The sequence below is a fragment of the Coccinella septempunctata genome, chromosome 2 (genome assembly GCF_907165205.1).
Source record: "Coccinella septempunctata chromosome 2, icCocSept1.1, whole genome shotgun sequence".
NCBI lineage: Eukaryota > Metazoa > Arthropoda > Insecta > Coleoptera > Coccinellidae > Coccinella > Coccinella septempunctata.
The window spans coordinates 45,239,580-45,262,396 of NC_058190.1; the positions used below are offsets into that span (position 1 = coordinate 45,239,580).

The 22,817-nt window shown below is 33.9% G+C and overlaps 7 protein-coding genes across 10 annotated transcripts in view; 2 read left to right on the plus strand and 5 right to left on the minus strand.

Annotated features, from left to right (window-relative positions):
- The window catches only part of LOC123306453 (transcription factor kayak), a 54,636-nt gene extending 52,644 nt beyond the window's left edge, over positions 1-1,992 (minus strand). For 2 of the 3 annotated variants that reach the window (XM_044888463.1, XR_006536914.1), the window contains exon 1: positions 1,612-1,992. In XM_044888463.1, coding sequence (XP_044744398.1) covers positions 1,612-1,749 — 138 coding nt within the window. In that variant the 5' untranslated portion in view covers positions 1,750-1,992. The remainder of the gene's footprint in view (positions 1-1,611) is intronic. The other variant, XM_044888458.1, reaches the window with a different exon arrangement.
- Positions 1,993-5,102: 3,110 nt separating this feature from the next.
- Positions 5,103-8,298, minus strand: LOC123306836. The gene is made up of 4 exons (XM_044888999.1): positions 6,966-8,298; positions 5,948-6,697; positions 5,616-5,690; positions 5,103-5,559 (listed from the first exon to the last, which is right to left on the minus strand). Exons 1-4 carry the CDS (start codon positions 8,208-8,210, stop codon positions 5,470-5,472), a joined length of 2,160 nt encoding a protein of 719 aa, XP_044744934.1. The 5' UTR covers positions 8,211-8,298; the 3' UTR covers positions 5,103-5,469.
- Positions 8,299-8,577: 279 nt separating this feature from the next.
- On the minus strand, positions 8,578-11,278 carry LOC123306837 (beclin 1-associated autophagy-related key regulator). The gene is made up of 8 exons (XM_044889000.1): positions 10,897-11,278; positions 10,737-10,842; positions 10,368-10,684; positions 10,039-10,208; positions 9,720-9,882; positions 9,348-9,542; positions 9,170-9,287; positions 8,578-9,015 (listed from the first exon to the last, which is right to left on the minus strand). The coding sequence occupies exons 1-8, from the start codon at positions 11,094-11,096 to the stop codon at positions 8,857-8,859; spliced, it is 1,428 nt and encodes a 475-aa protein (XP_044744935.1). The 5' UTR covers positions 11,097-11,278; the 3' UTR covers positions 8,578-8,856.
- A 145-nt stretch (positions 11,279-11,423) lies between these two features.
- On the plus strand, positions 11,424-16,496 carry LOC123306838. 2 transcript variants are annotated; one of them, XM_044889001.1, is made up of 4 exons: positions 11,424-11,558; positions 15,047-15,132; positions 16,143-16,219; positions 16,327-16,496. In XM_044889001.1, exons 1-4 carry the CDS (start codon positions 11,483-11,485, stop codon positions 16,442-16,444), a joined length of 357 nt encoding a protein of 118 aa, XP_044744936.1. In that variant the 5' UTR covers positions 11,424-11,482; the 3' UTR covers positions 16,445-16,496. The 2 variants fall into 2 exon arrangements, with proteins under 2 accessions (XP_044744936.1, XP_044744937.1); XM_044889002.1 differs by lacking the exon at positions 11,424-11,558 and adding an exon at positions 14,709-14,855.
- Positions 13,446-14,446, minus strand: LOC123306839. The gene is made up of 2 exons (XM_044889003.1): positions 14,280-14,446; positions 13,446-13,831 (listed from the first exon to the last, which is right to left on the minus strand). Exons 1-2 carry the CDS (start codon positions 14,298-14,300, stop codon positions 13,538-13,540), a joined length of 315 nt encoding a protein of 104 aa, XP_044744938.1. The 5' UTR covers positions 14,301-14,446; the 3' UTR covers positions 13,446-13,537.
- A 475-nt stretch (positions 16,497-16,971) lies between the features above and the next one.
- On the plus strand, positions 16,972-18,358 carry LOC123307419. Its single transcript, XM_044889711.1, has 3 exons — positions 16,972-17,258; positions 17,444-17,639; positions 17,868-18,358. Exons 1-3 carry the CDS (start codon positions 17,097-17,099, stop codon positions 18,164-18,166), a joined length of 657 nt encoding a protein of 218 aa, XP_044745646.1. The 5' UTR covers positions 16,972-17,096; the 3' UTR covers positions 18,167-18,358.
- A 658-nt stretch (positions 18,359-19,016) lies between these two features.
- Positions 19,017-22,736, minus strand: LOC123306885 (protein sel-1 homolog 1). Its single transcript, XM_044889072.1, has 10 exons — positions 22,306-22,736; positions 21,823-22,233; positions 21,581-21,769; positions 21,314-21,465; positions 21,121-21,246; positions 20,840-21,068; positions 20,521-20,720; positions 20,251-20,457; positions 19,888-20,166; positions 19,017-19,277 (listed from the first exon to the last, which is right to left on the minus strand). The coding sequence occupies exons 1-10, from the start codon at positions 22,520-22,522 to the stop codon at positions 19,149-19,151; spliced, it is 2,139 nt and encodes a 712-aa protein (XP_044745007.1). The 5' UTR covers positions 22,523-22,736; the 3' UTR covers positions 19,017-19,148.
- Positions 22,737-22,817: the final 81 nt, after the last annotated feature.

The following is a 22,817-nucleotide window of genomic DNA, read 5'->3' on the forward strand; positions in this document are numbered from 1 at the left end:
GTATCCGTTCAAACGATGTGAATCAAACGGTGGAAATTCATTACACCTTCCAATCAAGTTCTTCGCCGATACTCCGTAAACCACACCTTTCAATCCAATATTAACAAGTCTGGGAATTTCCTTTTCAAGATTTGGTAATTATGGAGAACATGCCACCATCAAGAAATACGGATGAAAAATTCAGTACTTACTAATTTTGGGGCGTAGATTGCGAATCCGAAGTCGAAATCCCGTGCAAATGCCTAGTTTTTGAGAAAAAAAATAAAAATGGTAACTTCATTCACGTCCCTTCATTTCTTTATATTTGCCGTAAAAATGTATTCGTTCTTAATTTCAGCCAAGTATTTCGTGTAAAGATTCATTTTCAATCATAATTCATGCATTTCCATCCGTTTTTCTACCATTAATTCGCTAAAAACGAGATGTTTACGTTTGCCCACGGAATCGGCCATTAGGGTTATGATGACAGCGAGTGGAGCGTAGTTGCCAGACCGAAAATTTTTCGGATCAGCCAAGAAACCACGGGGAAGTGTGGGCCACCTTTGTCTGCATAGGAGAATGGAAAAAAGGAATGATTTTGAGAGGGAAAAAGAAGGTTAGGTAAGGTTACGTTAGAACTTTTTCTAGCACATAACTGAGGCGAGTACAGCTCTCTCCAAATGATGAGGAAGCAAATAATTGAATAGTTCAAATCTGCGGTTTAGTTCCTGAAATAATTTTATTTTTCGTTTCTATTTCATTATTCAAGCTTCTCCTGTTCATATTTGTTCGTAACCTCACCTAACCTTCTCACAATCATTCCTTTTTTCCATTCTCCTATCCAGGCCCACACCTCCCCGTGGTCTTTTCTGGATGATTTTTTCAGCTGTACTCACCTCAAGTATGTGATAGAAAAAGTTCTAACGTAACCTAACCTAACCTTCTTTTTCCTTCTCACAATTATTCCTTTTTCCATTCTCCTATCCAGGCAAAAGTGGCCCCAGAGATATATCTGGGTGGTCTACATATCGCCCCGTGGTATCTTTGCTGATCCGATAAATTTTCAGTCTGGCAACCTCGCTCCACTCGCTGTCATCATAACCCTAATGGCCGATTTCGTGGGCAAACGTAAACATCTCGTTTTTACCGAATTAATGGTAAAAAAAACGGATGGAAATGCATGAATTCTGATTGAAAATGAATCTTTACACGAAATACTTGGCTGAAATCAAGAACGAATGGATTTTTACGGCAAATATAACGAAATGAAGGCACGCGAATGAAGTGACCATTTTTATTTTTTTTCTCAAAAACTAGGCATTTGCACGGGATTTCGACTTCGGATTCGCAATCTACGCCCCAAAATTAGTAAGTACTGAATTTTTCATCTGATTTATCCGATGGTGGCATGTTCTCCATAATTACCCAAGATTTCAAGTAGTACTTATTTACTACCATACACTTAATAATTGTTTTCATCTTATCAAATGAAATTAACGCAATAAACGAGGGAGAAGATATTATATTTCGAAACAAACATCTCATCATATTTTTAATTTAGAAAGAATAACACGAATGATGAATAAATTACATTATCGAAATAAACTTATTCAAAATGTTAACCTCACTTACCGTAGCAGTAGACGTAGTGAGAAGTAAAGATCCATTCCCCATCGATGTCATAAAATCGGCTGTGCTGATTTGAGAATTTTGACTATCGTTAGAAAAATCAGAATGGTTCGAAGCACTATCACAAATCTCAAATTTCATGTTGGCGAATTTTCCGATTTTGTTTATCACCCCAATACAAACTTCAATGGTGAGAGAATTGTACCGAAACCTTGTAAACAAGTTCAACGACAGCTGCTGGTAGGAACGATAAAATTATAACTATTTTTCAAGGAGATAAGAAAATTAACACTTGTTTTGGTAAATCTATTTTAGAATTTTGTCCGCGGATGCAGCAAAACATGTGTTCTTGTCGAAAAACAACACTTTGATGAGTCACCTCGCAGGGAAACCCTTCTCAGAACCACCGACTGTGATGTCACAACTAAAAATACACGGGATTCGCGAAAGCGAAAGAGGCAACCAAAGATACATATAACTTCTCTCGGAACACGAGAGCTCACGAAGAAAAACGATCGCGTACGATCAATCGTAAACGGGTTTGAAAATTTCTCGGAATTGCGGTGACTCATACTTAAAAGTTTTGCGTAGGTAGTTGTTTGAGAATTAATTTCAGCTAATCAATTATCTTATCAGCTTTTTTTTGGGGATTCCGTTAGTGTTCTCGGAGCTAAGAGATATTTGTGATGATCGTGAAGTTCTATAGTAGATATTGAAGATAAATTTTCTTTCCCATAAAAAAAATATTGTTATGTCATCCTTTCCATAAAATTTTACCATTCTCTCAATTCCTAGGTGGAATCTTTCATTTTCATATAAGAAATTATAGTCATTTTTATGCAGAAATATTGGAATAATTCAGTTTTCAAGTTTGTCGGATAATAATGACCGTTAATCTCGGAACTTACGAATGTAGAGGAGTAAATGCACTCTGTTCAAGCTTGAAGATGATCAATCGAATATATTTTTTCATCAGTCCTAATTATTTTCAAATTTTCCTAGATTTCTGGTTTGATTCTGTTGAGAAACCTATAAAAATTGCGCATCCGCCAGATATTAATGTTTCTATGGTGCTAAAGTATGATGATTCCGCCAAAACCTTGTAGAGAGAGGAAAAAAAAACTAAAATCATAGGATCAAACCTCTAACTGCGGATAAAACAGAAGCGAAATATTTTATCGACAATCATTCGATGGCTCGGAAGTTTTTGAAGAACATAACAATAAGCAATCGAATTAAATCTGTACCTCTTTGTTGAAGAACAAGGTAAGGAAATTGCAAATAATGAAGTGTTAATTATATAGTAGTCTCCTGGACATCAAGCTTTTCCTAACATTTACGCTTCATCACAAGCTGTCTTGGTTATATTTCAACAATAGTTCACTAAAGTACCTACAGGTAATGAAGAGAGTGAGAGGCATACAAATTCAGCATTTTTTAAGAATTCCTCGGTGAAGCAAAGCTATGTGTTGTTGTTTTGAATCTCTAACATGAAATAAAATAACTTGTTAACTCTTAAATTAATAAAATATTGAAAAAATTTATAATCTTCACTTGTATTTTTTTCAAACAGTGTCTACGTACAGATGACAGTTTAAATCAGAATTTGGTAGAAATAATGAGGAAAAACTATGAATTCATGATAACGAAGTTTTTTTCTGCAAATAAATTCGATTTATAACCACAATTTCTACCAGAGAATGGCTTCACATACTCTCCTATTCCTCATTCAAGCTATAATATATAATTTTTCGAAATGCCTTCATGAAAGCTAATTAACAAACTCTAATTATCCCTTAATTACCTCATATTTCCTAAATGGCAACAGCCCGACATCCCCAAACAGAACAATTACATTCCTAAAAAAAGTCAACGAATATATAAGTTGCATTTGGACATCCTGCATCCTGTATAATTCATGGTAGAGTGGTCACAACTCGACGAATGTCTTTTAACTTCAACAATACACATATTTCACGTCTACGCCATAATTAATTATTCCCCCTTTTTAATGAACGCATATTATTATTTAGCCTTCATGAGCGTATTCGTGATGTAAAATTAGCCGCAAATTCAGCGAGCAGATGTGAAAATGGAAAAATCGGACAGTGGCTGTACGTCCGCACTTGAACAAGTCTGTACTTGCAGATAAAGAAACCAGAAGGAAGCGCTTAGAACATACTAATGAGAATATCTGGGACCCATTTACATCGCGGTAAATTCATCTAGATTTCCAATAAGGAAACATGAAGCGGCATTAATATAATTTTAACCTTGCAAAAATAAAAGAGGAAATTTTGCGATCTGCTTTCCACTATTCAATCGTGCAACATATAAATTTTTGGACGAAATAAATGCATTCCATGGAGATATTTTAAAAAGTATTAACTGAATACCCTCCACTATGTTTGAAACCGATTATTATGGCTATGGAACAACCCTCGGAAGGGCCTAACGATAGTTGATAATAGATTTTCTTCTATATTTCTTTCGAAATGTACCAATACATTAAAATAGCTGGTTTCACTTGAGGGTACTAGGATATATCATTTGCTTGTGCGTCTTGATTCTTCGGATTTACTTCTTCGCGTATTCATTTACACCCTGTTCATATACATAATACTCAATGATGAACATAGCGATAGGCGCTTCAGACAACAAGCTCTACAAAACTTTTTTCGAATGACCGTCCTATCGGCTATCGCTGAGCAATGGTGTAGAAAAGCCTAGACCAAAAATTTAATACAATACTTAATACGTTCATTTCCAAAGACAACCGTTAAATTTTACCCTAGATCTTGAAATTGAAGAAGACTCATCAGTCTTCGACCTGCAATACTGTGAAAATTTGCATGTTAATTTTGTCAACACTGCGTCAGGCCGGTCAGGCGCCACTGAACAAAACGAAGGGCGAGAAACTCGATTAAATTTAACGATAGTTATGTTTGCGAGCAGAAATAAGAGCCTTTTTGTTATTGCCGTCCTGACAAGAGGAAAACTAATAAATCAACCACATATGTTTGATGAGGCAGAGGAATGGAGTTCATCTCTCTGCATGACATGTTCTTTGTGTTATTGAGATAAGAAGTTAGAATAATTACTATCGTAGATGGCAGATGCGTTTGAATTTATGCGATACCTGTGCCAAGAAATACTACGCATAAGTTATAATAAGAAACGGGGTTGTACTCAGAATCTCTTCTATTCCAGTGAAGGTGGTTGAGATTTCAGCACTTATTTGTACTGGGTGACCTGCCATACTTCTATTTCTAATGCGACATTCAAGTCCTCATAAGGAAGTGGAAGATTTTTGTAGTATCATTGAGTATCAACCCCTTTGAATACTACCCTCACACTAATTGCAAACACTGTTGGTCAGTGTATCACAAACAATGAAGGATGGGTATTTTATTCTTATGGGCTGTATAAAGTACGTGTTCATTACAATCCAGCATTGGGCAGTTGGTTAGTGGATTAATTGAAGATCAAATATACGTTTCAACATTGATTTATTCATTTAACAAAAATAAATAATACATATACATGAAATAACTGTATAACTGTGTAAATGATAAGTGAGGAATTTCAAAACTATAATAATAACTGTAATCAACCTTATCTTCAATAATATTCAGAGTAAAATATGTTGATATAGTTATATACTTTTTGATAAACAACTTGTGTGTATAAAATAAAAGGCACTTCTTCGATGTCACTAAAAAACTAAATCGAATGGTGAAAAAAGAAAATATATATGACACAAGAAAATCACTAGTATCTAAATTGTGAGACAAAAAACTGGTATACTTGTAAAATTGAACAGCAATGGTATCATACTGTTCAAGAAAAAAATATGGCAATTCATTCGATATTAAGCTGCTCTTGTTCTACTTCATCACACATTTTATTGAATTCTTTTATCCACTTCTGAGCTCCTTTACTGAGTTTCGCCTAAAAAACACATAATTCACTAAAGAAAAACACATTCAAACCTCGCATAGACTCACCTCTGATATTTTATTTTTATCAGTTTCTCGATCTGTCCTCTTTTTTGAGTGTGTCTTGTAATTTTTGAAAGGTTCCTGGGAACAGAAGACAAAATCATGAAAATGAAGTTGAAAGGATACATAATTTTAGCGCTACAAGAAGGAAAGAAGCTATATATAGGAATGGCCTAGACTTTCAAGCCCAGTTTTGATGTCAAAATTCTTGAAGCAAGTACAGTTCCTGCAAAAACTAACAATTAAGGCCTTAGGATTTTTCATGAAGGAGCTGAATCTTTCATTTTGAAGAGTTTCAAAAATAAGGGATTTTTAATGAATATACAAGCTGATCTTACTGTAGTTTGGTTGAAATCCTCAAACAATCCAAGTTCACCACAATCTAACCCATCTTTATCTACAACTTTGTCGAATCCTGGATCATCCTCAATGAGTCTCCTTAGTTCAGAATCCCTAACTGGTTGTTTCATCTTGTCTGGAATTTTATCAACCCTGTTATATTTTTTGTATGTCATCTCGATTCTGAATGGTTTCGCACTTTTATCAAGGGCTGTATTTTTTTTTGAAACTCCAGAAATAGAATCAAACCCAAAATTATCTTGTTCCTTAGAACTATCATCGGAACATGATGTACTGGTTTTCAATTCTATTGAAACTCCATTGTTCTTAGAAGTAGGAGAATTAGTTGTATTAATATCATTAATGACTCCTAAAATATTCCTTCGAGTGTGTTTTTTTTCATTACTGTTCAATTTCTTCTCTAATGAATTTTCTTTATCTCCATTCTTATCTTTAGTTGGGCTCAATTCATCGATATCATACAAGCTTTGTGAATAGTTATGGTTTTCATTAGTTCTTTCAACAAAGCTTAATATACTCTGTTGTTTAGGTGAGGACTTTTTTGTAGGAACTGAAACCATTTTATTCACTCCTTTGATACGTTCATCGAAAGTATGATCTAAAACTGGCTCTTGATTGAGAGATGGCAAGGAATTTTTTTTTAAAGCAATAAAGTGTGGGTTTCTATTGACAACATCAGAATCGAATCTCCAGGATTTCTGTTCTTTGAAACGTTTTGGGGTGGATATCTGAAAAAAAAACATTACTAAAGCACAATTGAAAGACTGAAATTTTTTTCAAAGTTTGAAAAAGTTTATAAGTAATGGTTTCTTCATGTTTGAGCTCCTATATTTGGTATATTCCTGAGATAATATAACAATTTTTAATATATTTTATCTACCTATACAAGTTTTCAAAATGGAACTTCAAACTTTAGAAAATGAATGAATTCAAATGATGTTCTACACACTAAAATCAGTGATAACATTTACTTAAGATAATAACATGATCACTTACGTATGGCATTGAAGGTGTGGGTCTATTTATAATAACATTTTGTAAGATATTGATGTGATTTGCAGGTACCTCTTCAGCAGCTCCCACATCATCCGCAAAGCCGAATAAGTTATCAACATTCCCATCGAATGATCTTATGCTCATGTCACTAAGGGAGTTAAGAGACAATGAGTTTGAGCAGCTATCTTGACCTGTGTTAAGACTAGAATTTTCACTAGCAGGTATGCATATTTTCCTGGTGTTATTGACTTTCACACTACCCATTACATTTGGTTTTAAAGTATGTTCTTTACTACCACTAGGTATAATAGACTCATCTAAAAATATCATTTTGTCTCTTTCTGGTAACATGGTTGAATTAAAGACTGTATCGATAATGGGCTCCAGATTTTTCTCAATTTGGACACCCTGTGCAATTTTTTTTTTGGAAATTACATGTTTTTCAACTGTTTCATTATTTTCTTTGTTGCTTCTGATTTTGGTGGCAAACTTATTCATTATTCTGTGTATTTTATCCTTATACTTAATAGTTTCAATTTCCCTATTCACTTTGGCATTATTAACTCTTCGATATATATCTTTTTCATGAAACTTCATTTGATGATTAACTCTCCTTTTTTTTGTAGGCAAATTAATTTTGAAACTAACATCAGAATCTTTCTCTTCATCCGATTCCTGTACAAAGTCATATAAATCCCCTTTCCTCTTTTTAGATTTTGGTGAATCAATCTTTACTTTTTTATATATAGGCATTTTTCTGCTCCCTGGTGAAGCTATTGTGCTCACTTCTGGTGTACCAATAGATTTCTTTTCTTTATAGTTCACTTTTTTCCTGGCTCTCAAAAATTTTCTTTCTGGTAAATCTGGAGCTGACATAACTGACCCGCCAGTTTTAGGTTGATTAATTTGTCGGTAAGAATTTGGTAGTTGTTGCTTGAATTGTACAATTCTAGGATTAGTTTCAACCTCTTCTGGTCCAACTGAATAAGTTTCCTCGCTTTCGGGAATGCACTGTTGATTTGAGAACACTGTCAACATTTTTGATTTTTTTGAAGAGATAGTTCCTTTGCCATCCGTTTGTTTGGCTGAATCCTTTTTGTTGGTAGAGCCAACAGAATAATTCGAGAAATCACAATTTTCTAAATTAACGTAACATTTATAACGGAACTTTGGATCATTAAAAGTTTCAATTCTCTCATTTCCACCACTTGAAGTATTTGAATTAACTTTTCTCTTCCGGACCATTTCAATAAAATAATTTTTAAACTTTTGTTTACTTCAGTTCGTAAATAGAACTCTTGTCCACAGATATCAAAATAAACTCTTGTCAGCAAAGATTATAAAGTTAGGTTAGGTTACTACGCACAGAACAACATATTAAATATTTTCTGCAAAGATTTGATAACTCTTTGGTTTTATGTTACCACCATAGAAAAAGTTCACCACAGATGTGCCCGTAGATTCCAACACAGAACACTAATATATATTTCTTTGTTACAACTACAGAACAAAAATAAAAAAGTAAGTATTCTGAAGCTGATAAGGGAACAGAAATAGTAAATCAACCAAATGTTTATTCATATATAACTCAATATATATTAAACTCACAAAATGATTATGAAAAATTTATTTCAAAGCATATTGCTCAATACAAATGAACTCATAAAAAAATAATGTTAATCATCGATTGGTGAAGTATGTTTATCACCCATTGGTCAGATACAACACGAGTCAAAGTAATTTAAAACAGAAACGACTTCATTTTTCTCTCCAGCAGTCCCATGTTCTTCATATGTCCTTTCTTTACCATTTTTATGAGACTATTGTATGGTTTAATCTTACTCTCAAAGAACTAAAACATATAACAGCAAATTAAATCATGGAAACTTCACTATCTTCCCGTAAAACCCTTCCATATGGAAGCGATGCTGGCGGCAGCACTGTTCACTAGACCACCAGCCATACTACTAGCCTGCTGAGTGTTGACAACTTGACTGGTCTGCACAGCCACTGGTCCCGCTGGTGCTTCAGGGTATTGAATATTGGGCAACTGAAAGATACTCTTCTAAGAAATACAATCGTGACTACATAACTGAGTCTTATTTCGATAAAGTCTGCAATATCTTCAATTACAGCAAGAGGATTTGGCAAGGAAGAAATAATGTAATATTGAAGGCTTCTTAAAAAAATTGGTAAGAACTTACAGCTTCCCAACCACTCAAGCCATCCTCTGAATCAGAATCATCTCCTTTTTGTAAGTCAGACATTATAGGTCGTTCCAGCACATCCACTTTTTCATTCTCAACATCGTTAGATTCAACCCTGAAAATCAAAAAAAGACATGTAAAATAAATTACTTCACATACGAACAGCAGTACTCACTCCTTATTTGCCTCATCATCAATTTCATTTTCTGAGCAAGTGTCCAACAATTGCAAGAGATTGTGTATAGTTCCGCCTGGAATTAATCTCTCCAAATTAACATTTCCTGTGTAACATAGGTGGAAAATGTTTGCATTCAGTCTAGCTACTCGGGTATTGAACTGTTGTTCAGTTAGATATCGGACACAAAACTCACTGTAACATTGTTTAATCAGAGAAATCCACATAGATGAAGTATTGATATACTTTAAAGTATTGGCAACATCAATTCAATATTTAAAAAAACCTTGTTTTCATATTCTATCAGTTCTTAAATACAAAAACTTTCTGAGTCCTCTCCAGTAATCATGTTTTGATATTTTACTCACGTACCTTGGTGACACTTTGAAAGGAAGAATTGCATTCCTATGCTGAGCTAAAATATTAACAAACTGCGTAGTGTATGTGAGGGCAGCACTTATGCTATTAGCATGATCCTCATGTTCTGTATTTGTTGAACTTCCAGGTAAACTACTGCTCTCTTTGACCTCTGCCACTGCGGAAAATTTTCATGAGAAATAACAATATGCAGTCTCTATACAGCCAAAAAATTAGCCTCTCTACAGAAGTTTAATTCTTAGAATTAGTATAAGAGAATAGAGTTTTATGTTTCAAACTAATGAAGAATATAAAATTCACAACATTTACTAACACCACATATTGTAGCAAGTGTAGTTTCCAGAAGCTGGCAGGCTAGGAGCAACAATGGCAAAATTCATTTCACTGCAGTTTTCAGTATATTCCCAGCTTCCTCTCAAATCTGAGCTGTGTGAAGCCTCCTCTAAGGCCAGGACTAATTCAGATTCTATTTGTTCTGCAGTTCTAAAATGAGGAGTTTCCAAACACTGATCAATTTGCATAACATAAACATTAACATAAGCTTCAAAGATTATAGGGATTAGAATAACTTTTTGAAGAATATACAGAAATTAATTTGAAAAAAGAATGGAGATGCACACAAATTCTATGAAAATTACTTACACCTTTGGTTGTGTTTTGAATATTGGAAATATATATTGAGAGAGCTCTCGTGATCGAGTCCTAATGAATTTATTAACCTCAGTTTTTTTAGACTGCAAATCATGTTCAGTATACATCAGTTTTCCAGCTTCGTTTTCAACATATTCCTCAATTTCTTGTATTTTAGTGTCACATTTTTCTTGGAACTCTGCTTTCTTCTTGTTATTTATCTTCAAACTAGAGAGTTCCTTTTTATAACCATCTATTAACTCTCGTTTTTCTAACAATATTATTTCGAGGGACCTAACCCTTTCTCTATAAGTGCGTAATTCAGATTTCTGTAAATAAAAAAAATGAGGTGAACAAAAAATAATGGTTGTAAGAGTTTACCAAGTCATGTTCCTTCATAACATCTTCAGACAATATTTCGAATTCATTTTTCTTGTCCTTCTCCTTCAAGCATAAGTCACTAAATTCAATTTGAAGTTCTTTATAACTGAAAATCATTTCTTGTTAGGACAAATAAACGTCTATTTCTAAAGAAACAAACCTTTTATCACCTTGTTGGGCTTTCGAACAATAAATATCACCTTCTTCGATACACTTTTTGCAGTACAAGTTTCTTCTTGCTTTTAGACATAATGGACACTTGAATTTTTGGAAATCTAGTCTACTTTCACTGTCTAGGGATGAAGATAGATGAAAATCTCTTGGTGTAGTGCCACTTTCGTCTGAACTGCTGGCAGCCATAACAAAACTAAACCATCACGTAAATTAATGTATTTGCTCAGTGACGAAGCGTATTCATAAATGATTACTGTTCAATTGAAATTTTTAGAACCAAAGGTGACTCCCAGTAGTCATAAAATTAATAAATTCGTTTAAATTACTGAGAGAATGAAATCATTATCAGCTGATCCTTTATTTTTGTTTTGATTCTATGTCACAAAAGCGCCATTTTCAAAACAAAGAAAATGATATGGATACAGATCGAAAGTTGTTTGCTTTCATTTGGAACCAGACCAAAGTAGAATGATGATAAATAATTATAGAACTTCTTTTCAATTCCTACTCTTTCATCATGAATTTATTCTTTCACTGAAGTCACATTTAATTCTATTGTTATTTAATTCTGGATGTACTGTTTACTATACCAACATAACATAAAAAACTACTTAAATGCAGTGTGCCAACATAAAATGGAAAACGCAGGTAATAATAATAATATTGGAAATAAGGCATGAACAAATATACATTAATGACACAACATGAGAAAACTAAAGTAAAAAAGTTATGAAAATAGTTATTCTTGTGGAATCATAAGAAATGTTTCCTGTATTAGAATAAATTCCATATTCAAATGCAAAACACAAAACTATAGGTAAATCAAAATCGAAAACAATCCCTTGCTACTAGGCACACACGTGGTTAAATCTGTCAATTGAAATAATCATGGATTTCTATTTGATTTCGAATGCGTTGTGATTTTTATGATTCTTTAATGAATAATGATTGAACTGATGAAAAATCGGGTAATGGTACGTTGATTTAATGGAATTCGTTTTTGATATCTACTGGGATTTTTTAACAAAGATTTGAATGAAGAAAAGGGAATTTCATACATACGAGGGTACAAATTTTTCAATGTACGTATACATCTTTTCCATGATTCGGTGTCCTGGGAAATTATATGAGAACCAGAAAGAAAAGCTGCTAGCTTATGTACTTATATTTTTTACTTTCACATTGCACACGAGTTGTTATGTTCAGATACACAATAGAGGCACAGGTACAGGCAACATTTCATTCTGTGCCTTTAGGGACAGAATTTTCGAAATGACAACCAACAAAAACAATTAGAGGAGGGGATGAAGGGATTCCGAAATTTCGAATTTGTTGCTGCAACTGTATTGGTTTCCGCGTTCCAGGAATTTCTACCTGAACTCACAACAAGGGATTTTTAAATTTAGCGGTAAAATGCTGCTGTAGACCAGCTACTCTGTAATCTGTGTGTAGAGCCGAATCAGCGTGGTCAAGTGGTCAACGTACACTTTGTGTGAATGTTCAATGCAACTTTTCGAATGACACGTTGAAGAACTCGTTTCATGTCATTATATAAAAATTACGGGAAACTTTTCTCACCTTATCAAAGCGTTGCATTTCAATAGTTTTCATCACGTGTATTTCTTCACATTATCAGAAACAGATAACAGTTTAAAGTTCTCTTCTTATGTTAAACAAGTACCAGGGCACAGAAATCAAAAGGTTCATTGGGAAGAAGAAACATACATGCATATGAACAGTTGATCTTCATATCAATAATTTGAAGAACTGCATAATTTTTTAAATTTTATCACCCTTATTTTCGTATCGAGTCATTAGGCTAAGTAAAAAAGGCTCCAAGTATTTTCAAATTAATTGCTTTAATATTTTTGGACTTTTGGAGTAAGTAGGTACTTCCAATAACAGTCTTTCATTTAAATATAGAGATGAGAGGTTTATGATAATGAGTATTAAAATAAAATTGTAATATTCTAGATATACATACAGCGAATTGTATAAATCAATAATCTCTGAAATGCGATTATTTTCAACTTTTTTAAGTTTGGGCAAATATACATATGTATGTTCTTGGGAATTATCATCTTAAAATTCGAAAATCACACATAATTTGACAAAATATTGAAATTAATCATCAATTCTCCCATTCCCAAGAACAATGCAGCGTGGTAAAACAGTGTGTCCGCGCTATCTCCAGGCCTTTCCTTAAAGAAACGTAGGTATCTTAGAAACATTCTCAGCTTCAACCATTTCTGATAAAAATTAAAGAACAAAATACTCTCAAAACCTCAACCATTAAACAATCGAAACTGAAATAAAAAAATATCTGAAACGAGCCAGGATCGAACCTGTAACTACTATTTGGGTTATCATATTTTCGCGCTGAGCTAATAAAGCTGTTGTACCATCGAAACATCGAATCGGAAATACTCTATGATATATTCATTATCTCTATATTTTCCTGTGCGATTGGAAAGGAAGGTTTAACAAAATGATCATTATGTTTTCATTCGAATTGGTAAAAACTATAGACAATAATAAGTTGGAAGATTTATTCAAACCAGGACTAGAGCAGACTAGATATAGAACTATTTATTAAAATAACATTAGATATGCAATAAGAATCTTCATCACGGCAAATACTCCCTAACACCACCAAGTTGTCCCTGGTCCCTTATTCTTTGTTCTTCGAGACGTTCCTGTTCTTTTCCATCGCTTCCTAGTCCCAATCGTTCGATCGCTTTCTCACCAAATCGTCCGTTCACTTCTTGATACTGTTTCGATCTTCTTATGCCCTCATCAGGATCGAATGGAAATGTTGACGTCTTGTGGATTTCTGGGATCCCAGCCACATTGAACTGTATCAGATCTCTGATGAATCCGATACAGCTACAGGTAGCGAGTACAGATAGAATAACGAATATCTGGAAAAATATTCAGCATATTATCAGAAAAAAAAAAAATGGTAATTTAAAGATACCGTTCCGTCTTGACGAATTTTTAACTGAACCCTGCTTTTTCAGGATTTTTCGTAAGTCAACTTTCGAGTCGTTTATCTCTCAGTAAAAGTAACCGTAGATGGAAATGTGATACATATTCTGAAAGAGCAACTCTTCTAATGATAAATCTGGGAATTTCATCCATCTCGGCCCAACCGTTCGGTCTTGACGAATTCTCAAGTGAAATCTTTTTCGGAAAAATCATCGTAGGTCTTAATGTGATACATATTCCAAAATAGCAAATTTTCTATAATAGTAAAACTCGAAATTTCATCGATCTCGGTGAAACCCTTCGTTATTGATTCATTGAGAAAGCGATAATAAACAATTTGAAAACCGTTTCAAGAATTATTATCGAAAATTCGTAACTTACCTTTAGAACTGATAGTTTCATGGCTGTAGAAAAGTCAGACACCGATTACAAAAGCTGGTCACATACTGCTCTACTCTGCGGAGAGAAAGTGATCGCGGAGTAAAGGCCGTTTATTAAGTCATTAGCTTCGTAACATCTTGATTATAATCATAATTGACGGTATGGGCCAACTAGGCGATTATAATAAATTATAGATAGGTACATAAAGTATACACCGTAATCCATCGCGTTGAACACGTACTTCCAAAAAGGAATTTTGGATAGTTTAAGTGGATGATTAAGATTGCATCAAGAAAAAAGGGCCTTCTGCTGTGAATAACAATTCAATGTCCAACCTTTGTAATTGAACCTAAAAAATCTCGATCCCATAAAAAGTTACATTTTGGGACAAAAAACAAATAAAAACGCTGGAAATTTCGAACATAGGTTCATTGTTTCCGAGATTTTCGAAAAGGAAATGGAAGAGTAAATAAATGTATAACATTTCCGGCAGTTTATGAATATTCCAGTTCGATTTCAATTGGAAAATAATTATGTCAGACCTACTTTATGAAACTTACATCACATTCTTGAACAGTAAGTTTCAATTCGAGGAAAATAGATGAAATATTTCTTATTTAATTCTATTTTGAGATGATCTGCATCCTGCTGGAAAAAATCAATTAATATGCATGGTCGTAATGAATGATATATATGGCACATTTATAACTTCTTTCAAGAACACATTCGAAATAGAGAGAGTGGGAAATGATTACTTTCTCTTTCAGTCGACGAGAAGATTTCGGACAGAACAGCGAAAGTGCTTCATCGAGAGTTTCTATTTGTTTTAAAAATGAATTTCGTTCTTATAATGGTAAGTCACAGCAGAGAATTTTCCTATTTAATTAGTTGTTTCAAAGGAACAGTAGTTATAGTTAGGTATAACAGAAGCACACAATTTTTCATACGTTGTCGTTGAAATTTCTGAACTCTATCAGCATTTCTTGGACACTTCCTAATGATGTCAAGGAACTTCTTTGCTCCTTTGCCAGTGAAGTAGCAATTCATAATATGTTTGTGGAAGTTACATAATATTCGTCCATCCAACATTGAGAAAATCTAAGCAGCAGACTGTATTATTAAAATCTAGATGAAACAGCAGAAGTGATCTCTTCACTTTAAATCATGCAAGACTAAAACCTCAATCGTATACTTCCCCAGTGTTGGGGCTGTTTTTTTCCCAGCAACGTGGCGAAGCAAAAATCATTATTTGGTGAAACAAAGACATTTCCTACAGGGGATAGATTTTTTCGTTATGCTTTCAGAGCACCCAATAGCTTTTCTATGGACTGTTTCAATTATATCCATTCATTCTGGGACACCCTGTATTTTACATCTACGATCGTAGCGATACATAGACTATAGAGGGTGTTTCACGCAAAGTGGATTCGATATATGAGGAACTTCTAAATTATTTATAGTTGTAAAATACGCTACTACTAATTAATTTAATAATAATCACAATATTTTGAACTTCTCTTATTTTTATGTTCATTCAGAATATGGCGCGAATGAGGCTACAGGCCCGGCCTAAGTTCGTTACAATAGGAATTAAAAACGAAATTTAACGATGGTGTACACTCCACAACAACAAAAATTCTGTACCATGCAAATGCGCTACAGTGTTGGCATAGTCTCATTTTGAGCTACCTTTATCACTCGGTTAATTTGTATATCCATATTTCTCTAGACCACATCAATGATTTTTTTAACCAAAAACTAATTTTGTACTATTGTACTAGATTAAATTATTCTCCTCGCATGTGACTTTTACAAAGGAAGAATTTTTACAACATGAATAATCAACCCATTTTCCATTTTCAGATGATGTCCTTCGTATTTTTCGGGAGTTTAGTGAATGCCATACAACCGAGAGCCCCTAACTTCCAATATTTTGAAAGGTAAAAATGGTGAAAAAAAAAATAAAAATACCCATACCTAAAATTTTATTCATAACTTCTAATTGCATGTTATTAATTAACTTAACTTATATATGGATATTTTTCAGGCCCAAATACAGGTATCCTTATTATGACGAAAATGGCGTAGGAAGATTGTTATATGGCTATGGAGACGAAAAGCTTTACCAGTACAAGTCTTTCACTCCCTTGGAAGGCATCCATTAAGGCATAAGGATTATGGTTAAGAAAATATTCCAAAGGCAAAAATGATAATAGAGATAATAGAGAATTTCGAGTGGGATCAATGGTCTTCAATAATTAAAAAAATATTGAATAGTATAAATAAAAAACAACGAATGTTGATGAATTTCATGATGCGGCAGAAATATATCAAATCTAGTCTGACTGAATCAATATAATATTTGTACGTAACTTATACCTCGAGACGAGAAAATATAAATTGATAAGTATATTTCGTTTTACTGTTCATCATTATTGCTAGTCAAGTAAAATAGTTTGTTTCTTTCGACTGTCGACATCAACAGACATTTTACATGAAATTGCACACACAGTATTTTTGTCTACTGATTGAGTTGATTCGTGTATATACCAAACAGAACAGGCAAAAAATTTAAATTTTCAGATAGAAATATTTATTTGGAACAATAAATAGTTGCGATAAAAATCATACGTTTATCGAGATAAAATGAAGGCTAATCACTGGACGAAAGAAAATCGTTGAGATATCTCCGATGATGCGACAAATCTAACGTAAAGATAAAACCCTTTCGTCACTGGACGAGCTTAATTCATCACTATAAAAGTTATTTGACTTATTCCTTGATATTCCACATACAGACTTCTAAAATATTGTAAGATGACTTCAGAAGACATAGATATATCTAAGAGAATCATATGGATCGTCCATTCTATACTACGCCAGTTTGTTGCTGTGATTGTGGGCTATACAATTTCAATGATGTTTGGTGAAAAATTTACCAATTGGATGGTATGGCACTACATCTTGATGTCTTCAGGGGTATGTGGTTAATTTTCAACTAAAAATATTCAGTACAATCTTGTGAACCTGTTAAGAGGTTTCATTTTTTTGGTGCCTCTTAAACGTGCGAAATTGTCTTATTTTTACTCCACTATCATTCAAAAAAACTTTGTAGTGAAAGTACACCTCTCTTATTTGGCATCCTTTAATTGTATTCTTCTCAGGTTGTGCTCATCATGTTTGAAGGCATTCTATTCCTGAGTCCACATAATCATTTCTCCATGGGTATCAGAAAAAATATATTGAGTGGGATGCATGGTAGTCTAATGGGAATTGGTTTCATAGTAATGACTTTGGGAATTATTTGCGCTTACATCAAACATGATAATGGACATTTCAAGTCAACTCACGCTGTATTGGGTAAGATTCAATTCACACAAATCATTTTAAATTTTTCCATCCAGAGCGAAATATAGGAGAAGTATGAACAAGATCATACAAATATTATGCATAGTGCTTTCACAAAATTATTTGTATATTTAGTACGTTACTGCACTTATCCAAGAGTAATAACTATCAATTTGTTTTCAACCAGTTATCCCAAGCAAGCTCAAGCTTGTTATTTTACTGGGTTTTTTATTTTTTCAGGTTTGATATCTTGGATTTTCTGCCTGTTATCAGTCTTGGGTGGGCTACTAGCTTACCATTCCTTCAAGCTGAAGGATTACATCAAACCCATTTTTCTGAGGTTTCTTCACACCTTTATAGGGTTAAGTGGATTTTTGCTGTCGATAGCTGCGTCAGCAACCGGTTTCTACAAGTTTATAGATTGGAAACCTACCAACACCCCTATAATGATGACGTTGTTGATACTGATTGGGGTTGGAATATTTCTGAGATCTGGTCGAACAGTGTTGCAACGTTTACAAAGCGTTATCAAGCAGTGAATTAAATTTATTTTCTGTAACTAGAAGATTCTCATGAATCTCACATAACATCTTCGATAGGTAGTCAGTAAAGTGTGAATTGGAATAATTGCCTGCAGTGGTTACAGCCTTAATAGAATGAATCGGTTATGGTGTCAGGGCCTTTGTTCTATCATCACACAATTACAACAACAATAAATATATCTGTAACTTTTTAGGGTTTTCACTCCCAATCCCTGGAATTTACGCAAGAGCAAATCGTTTATTTCAATTTTTTAATTGATTTTGTTCCAGAGATTGGGAGTGAAAACCCTAAAAAGTTGCAGAAAATGCAGAATCCTCCCAGATTGAATTTCAATCGATATCTAATAAATATATCACCATATCTCTCTCAGTGTCTACTGAAAATTTGTGGATCTGAATGAACAGCCGGGATCTATTCAACTAAAATATTGTCCTCACGGTAACGTCCGGTTACACCAGAAGTTAAGCCAAATTTTATTATTTCAAATGGGACACCATTACAGTTTTGGATTCTCCACAAAATTATAATTAATTTTTTTTCAACTTCCCCAGAGCCAAACTTTGAGGTTTTTGAGATATTAGTTCATTTGTCCCAAATTTGATGTAAAGATACATATGCTGTAATGAATTGAATTAAATGAAAAAGATCTATTGTACTCTCAGGATTCTTGAGTTATTCCTAATATATTGTTCATTTTCCCCACTGAAATATGTCCCAAAGACATAGGAGACATAACCCCAAAGGTTGAATGTACGTACCATCCGAATTAAAACATTGGGAATTTCCTTAATGGATGAATAACAATGGGATGTTTATTGTTACTTGGAAAACAATAAAAAACTCAAATTGTAGTGGCGACTTCATTCATCAACAATGGTATTTACAAAATAAATTATCGAAAACAATTACATTTCACGACACTATCAATTACATATCAAAAATTGTTCACACCACACACTTTTGAAATTTCCCTTCAATTCAGACTCTAATGTGTTGCCATCTAATGTAAATAATTGTGGATAAAATCAGAGAAAGGATGGTGAGAAGATACATGTCCCAATAAGAACTGAACAGCTCGGTAAATTCCACTACTTGATAAATTGGACTCTGAAAACGGAGAAAACATCTTTGAATATGAACAATACGAAGTTCTGAAGGAATTGAGTTTTTGAGGAATATTTTCGAGAAAAGACGTTTTGAGACCAAGAAGAGAAAGAGCAGTCACCCATTCAAAAGCAGAACGATGCTGCTTGACTTCCAGAAAAAAATTTGATTCAATTCAAAACTACTACACAACTTAAAAATGTACTCAAGGTTCTTGCAAAATCTGACAGCCACCTGGCCGATTATATCGATATTTTTTCAATACTAAGAAAAAAAAATCAGACGCTTTACCGCAAAATGAAAGCATATACACTGTTCAAAAATTGACGAGGATATTCGAGAGAAAACTGAACATTTCATGACTCAAACAACTTTTTTTGGTGGTGGCTAAGTATGCCCTGTATGCAGTTGCCATTTCAGCCAGGTACTTAATATATCACTATATATACAAAATCTACTTTTCATTTCCCTCCATATATTACAACATGTACACAAATTATCCAGTTCAATTTTTGGGCAGTGTATTTCAGAAGTAACAGAATATTAGAATCGGAAAAAACTAAAATTGACCATTAGATGGAAAATTCCTTTGCTCAGAAAAAAGAGCACTCACCTGTTGTAACATTTCCATTCCAAACAAGAAATTTAATTTGATGAGTGCCAAGGCTACTGGTACCTTAGCATCACTACTAGTTTCAGCTGCCAAATCATACAACCTTTTAGCAAGATGCATATCTTTAGACATTCCCAGTCCTTGCTCATGCATGTATCCCAGATTGAACATTGCTTGAGCATTATGTTGCTGCTCAGATGCTAGCCTGTAATGGGTCGCCGCTGCTTCATAATCCACTGGAGTACCCAAGCCGTAATAGTGATAATCGCCCAATTTCACCTGAAATATGGATTGAAGTGAAAATTTCAGAATAAATTGATAAAATAAATTAAATATTTTTGATGTTTTGAAATATTATTTTACCTGAGCTGCAGAATAACCTTGAGCAGCAGCTCTACCCCAATAGAGAAGCCCCCTGACAAGAGCTTCACTTCCCGACAACATTGGGACTTCTCCTCTATCCAAAAGAAAGGCTGCGTTACTTTGTGCCACTTCATAACCCAGTTCCGCTAATAAGGCATACTGCACAAATGCACCATTGTAATTTCCATCCCTGTAGTCTGTGTGAGCCTGAAAAAAAATTAAAAAATACTCGTACACACAAGGTTTTTCACCTTTGAGAAAAATTCTCACCTGCATCAAGAGTTCACCCCACCTTCCTCTTTCTGCTACATTTTTGAATAACTCTACAGCTGTGGGACAGGATCTCAGCATACCAGTACCTTGTGCATGCATTTGCCCTAAATTATAGTACGCCAAAACGTGTCCGGACTGAGATGCCAATGAAAAATATTTGTTAGCCAATTTGTAATCTTTTCTCATTCCTAAACCATCTGTAAGTAATGATCAAATTTTGATTTTCCACAGTCTTTTGAGAAGTCAATAATTCTTGAAGCTCTTATCATAACAGATGCTATGATACATCAGTTGAAAAACTATATCATTTACTTACTAAGGTACATATTGCCTAACTGAAGTTGACCATCCACCCAGCCTTGATCTGCTGCAGCAAGAAAATATTTATGGGCTTTAACATAATCCTTTTCCACTCCCCTTCCATACAAATACATCAGACCTAATCCACTCAGACCCACTGGGTTGTTTAGATCTGATGCTTTTTTGAAATACTTAAATGCTGTAGCATTATCAGCCTTGATTTCATCACTTCCATCCAGATAAATCTAGAAAAATAATTAGTTAGATATGGATTAAAAAATATGGCCAAACCCTTACTTTTCCTAAGTAAGCCATTGCAACTGCATTGCCTGCATTAGCCGCTTGTGTAAAATAATGGAGAGCTTTCTGGTAGTCCAAATCTACACCTCTTCCTCCTTGATAATGCAGTTGACCCAATCCAACCTGCAGATCCACAGAAACAATGATACAAGTAAATAAATTGTGGTAGATTTGTCTAAATTATATTTACCTGTGCCTGAATATCTCCTTTCTCTGCAAGAAGTTGGTAATACTCAATGAGGTCATTGTCTAATATGCCTGATGAATACCCATTCTCCAATTCATCAAGTAGCCTTATCCTCTGAATGGCCGCTCCTCCCCCAAAAGTAACACCCTGACTAACTGAAACCGCAAAAGAAAAAGAATAATTGAAGTGTAACTTCCTCAATTATTCTAAGTTTTTTTTATTCCAGCAATTAACACTTTTAAGACAGCTGAAAGAATTTTTTCGATTTACCTTTGTCAGCAACTTGCCTATAAAAGTCCAAGGACTTCTCACAACTTGGTGATACAGTTATTCCTGACCAATATCTATAACCCATGACCATTTGCGACCATATATTTCCACCAATTGCTCCAAAAGTATAATGTACTAAAGCTCTAGCTTGACTAACATTCACAGTTAATCCAGTAGAATATAAGAAACCTGAAAACTAAAGTAAATAGTGACTATATCACTAACATAATGTTAACATTTACCTAGACCTGTATGCCCATCTGGATTTCCAGTTTCAGCTAATGATTCGAAAATTTCATGAGCACCTTTAATATCTTGCTTCAAAGGATTACCGAACAGTTTTGCCCAAGCAATGAGAGCTTTTGCTTCTTGACTACCTTTATTTGAAGCCTCTTGCAGCAGAGTGTAGGCTTTGTTCTTATCTGGCCTAGTTTTATTAAGCATTTGAGAAGCTTGATCAAATATTTCTCTAGCTTCTTTTTCTTCTGGGGTCAACTCTTTTGGATGAAGAAGAGCATCAGGCATAGGAGGAAGTTCCTCCTCTGAGTTATCACTCGGACTTTCATCTATTATAGAAGTTCTTATGAAATCAAGCTCTTCAACCATTTTTTGAAGAACTTTAGCTTGATCTAGCATCAGTATATCTACAGTTTCTGAAAGAAAGATGTAATATAACATCACACCAAAATTGCAAGTACATCATTATGTATTTCAAGCGTTTTTACCTTTCTTTCTGTCTTTTTCTTTCGACAAATCGGGAGGTTGGACAATTTTCAATGGGGAGGTTTCATCATCATCTTCACTGTAAGATGCTATAAAGCTCTTAGATTTTTCATCTGTATTTTGTTTTTTATTAGATTCTAAGGGTCCACGAAGGGTTCCATTAGTTAGTTTGTAGTGTACTATTGAAATCACAATAAACAATAAAATTTTGTACCGCATTTTCACAATGTTTTATTCATATCACAATTTCTTATCACCACTACGTGTCCCAGTGAAAAACGTCAACGATTACTGATAGATTGGAAATACAGTCATTTTTTATTTGAATAGCCTATTCACACTTTATAAAACAATCAAGATTTGAATGAGTTTTGTAGAACATTTATCATAATTCCAACAATCGGTATTATTGTTTTATACATATTTTTATTATTCTTTATTCTTGGCAAATTTTGACATCTCTAAAATGCATAGACGATTTTGACAAATGACAACAAAAAAACTGGTTGTGTTT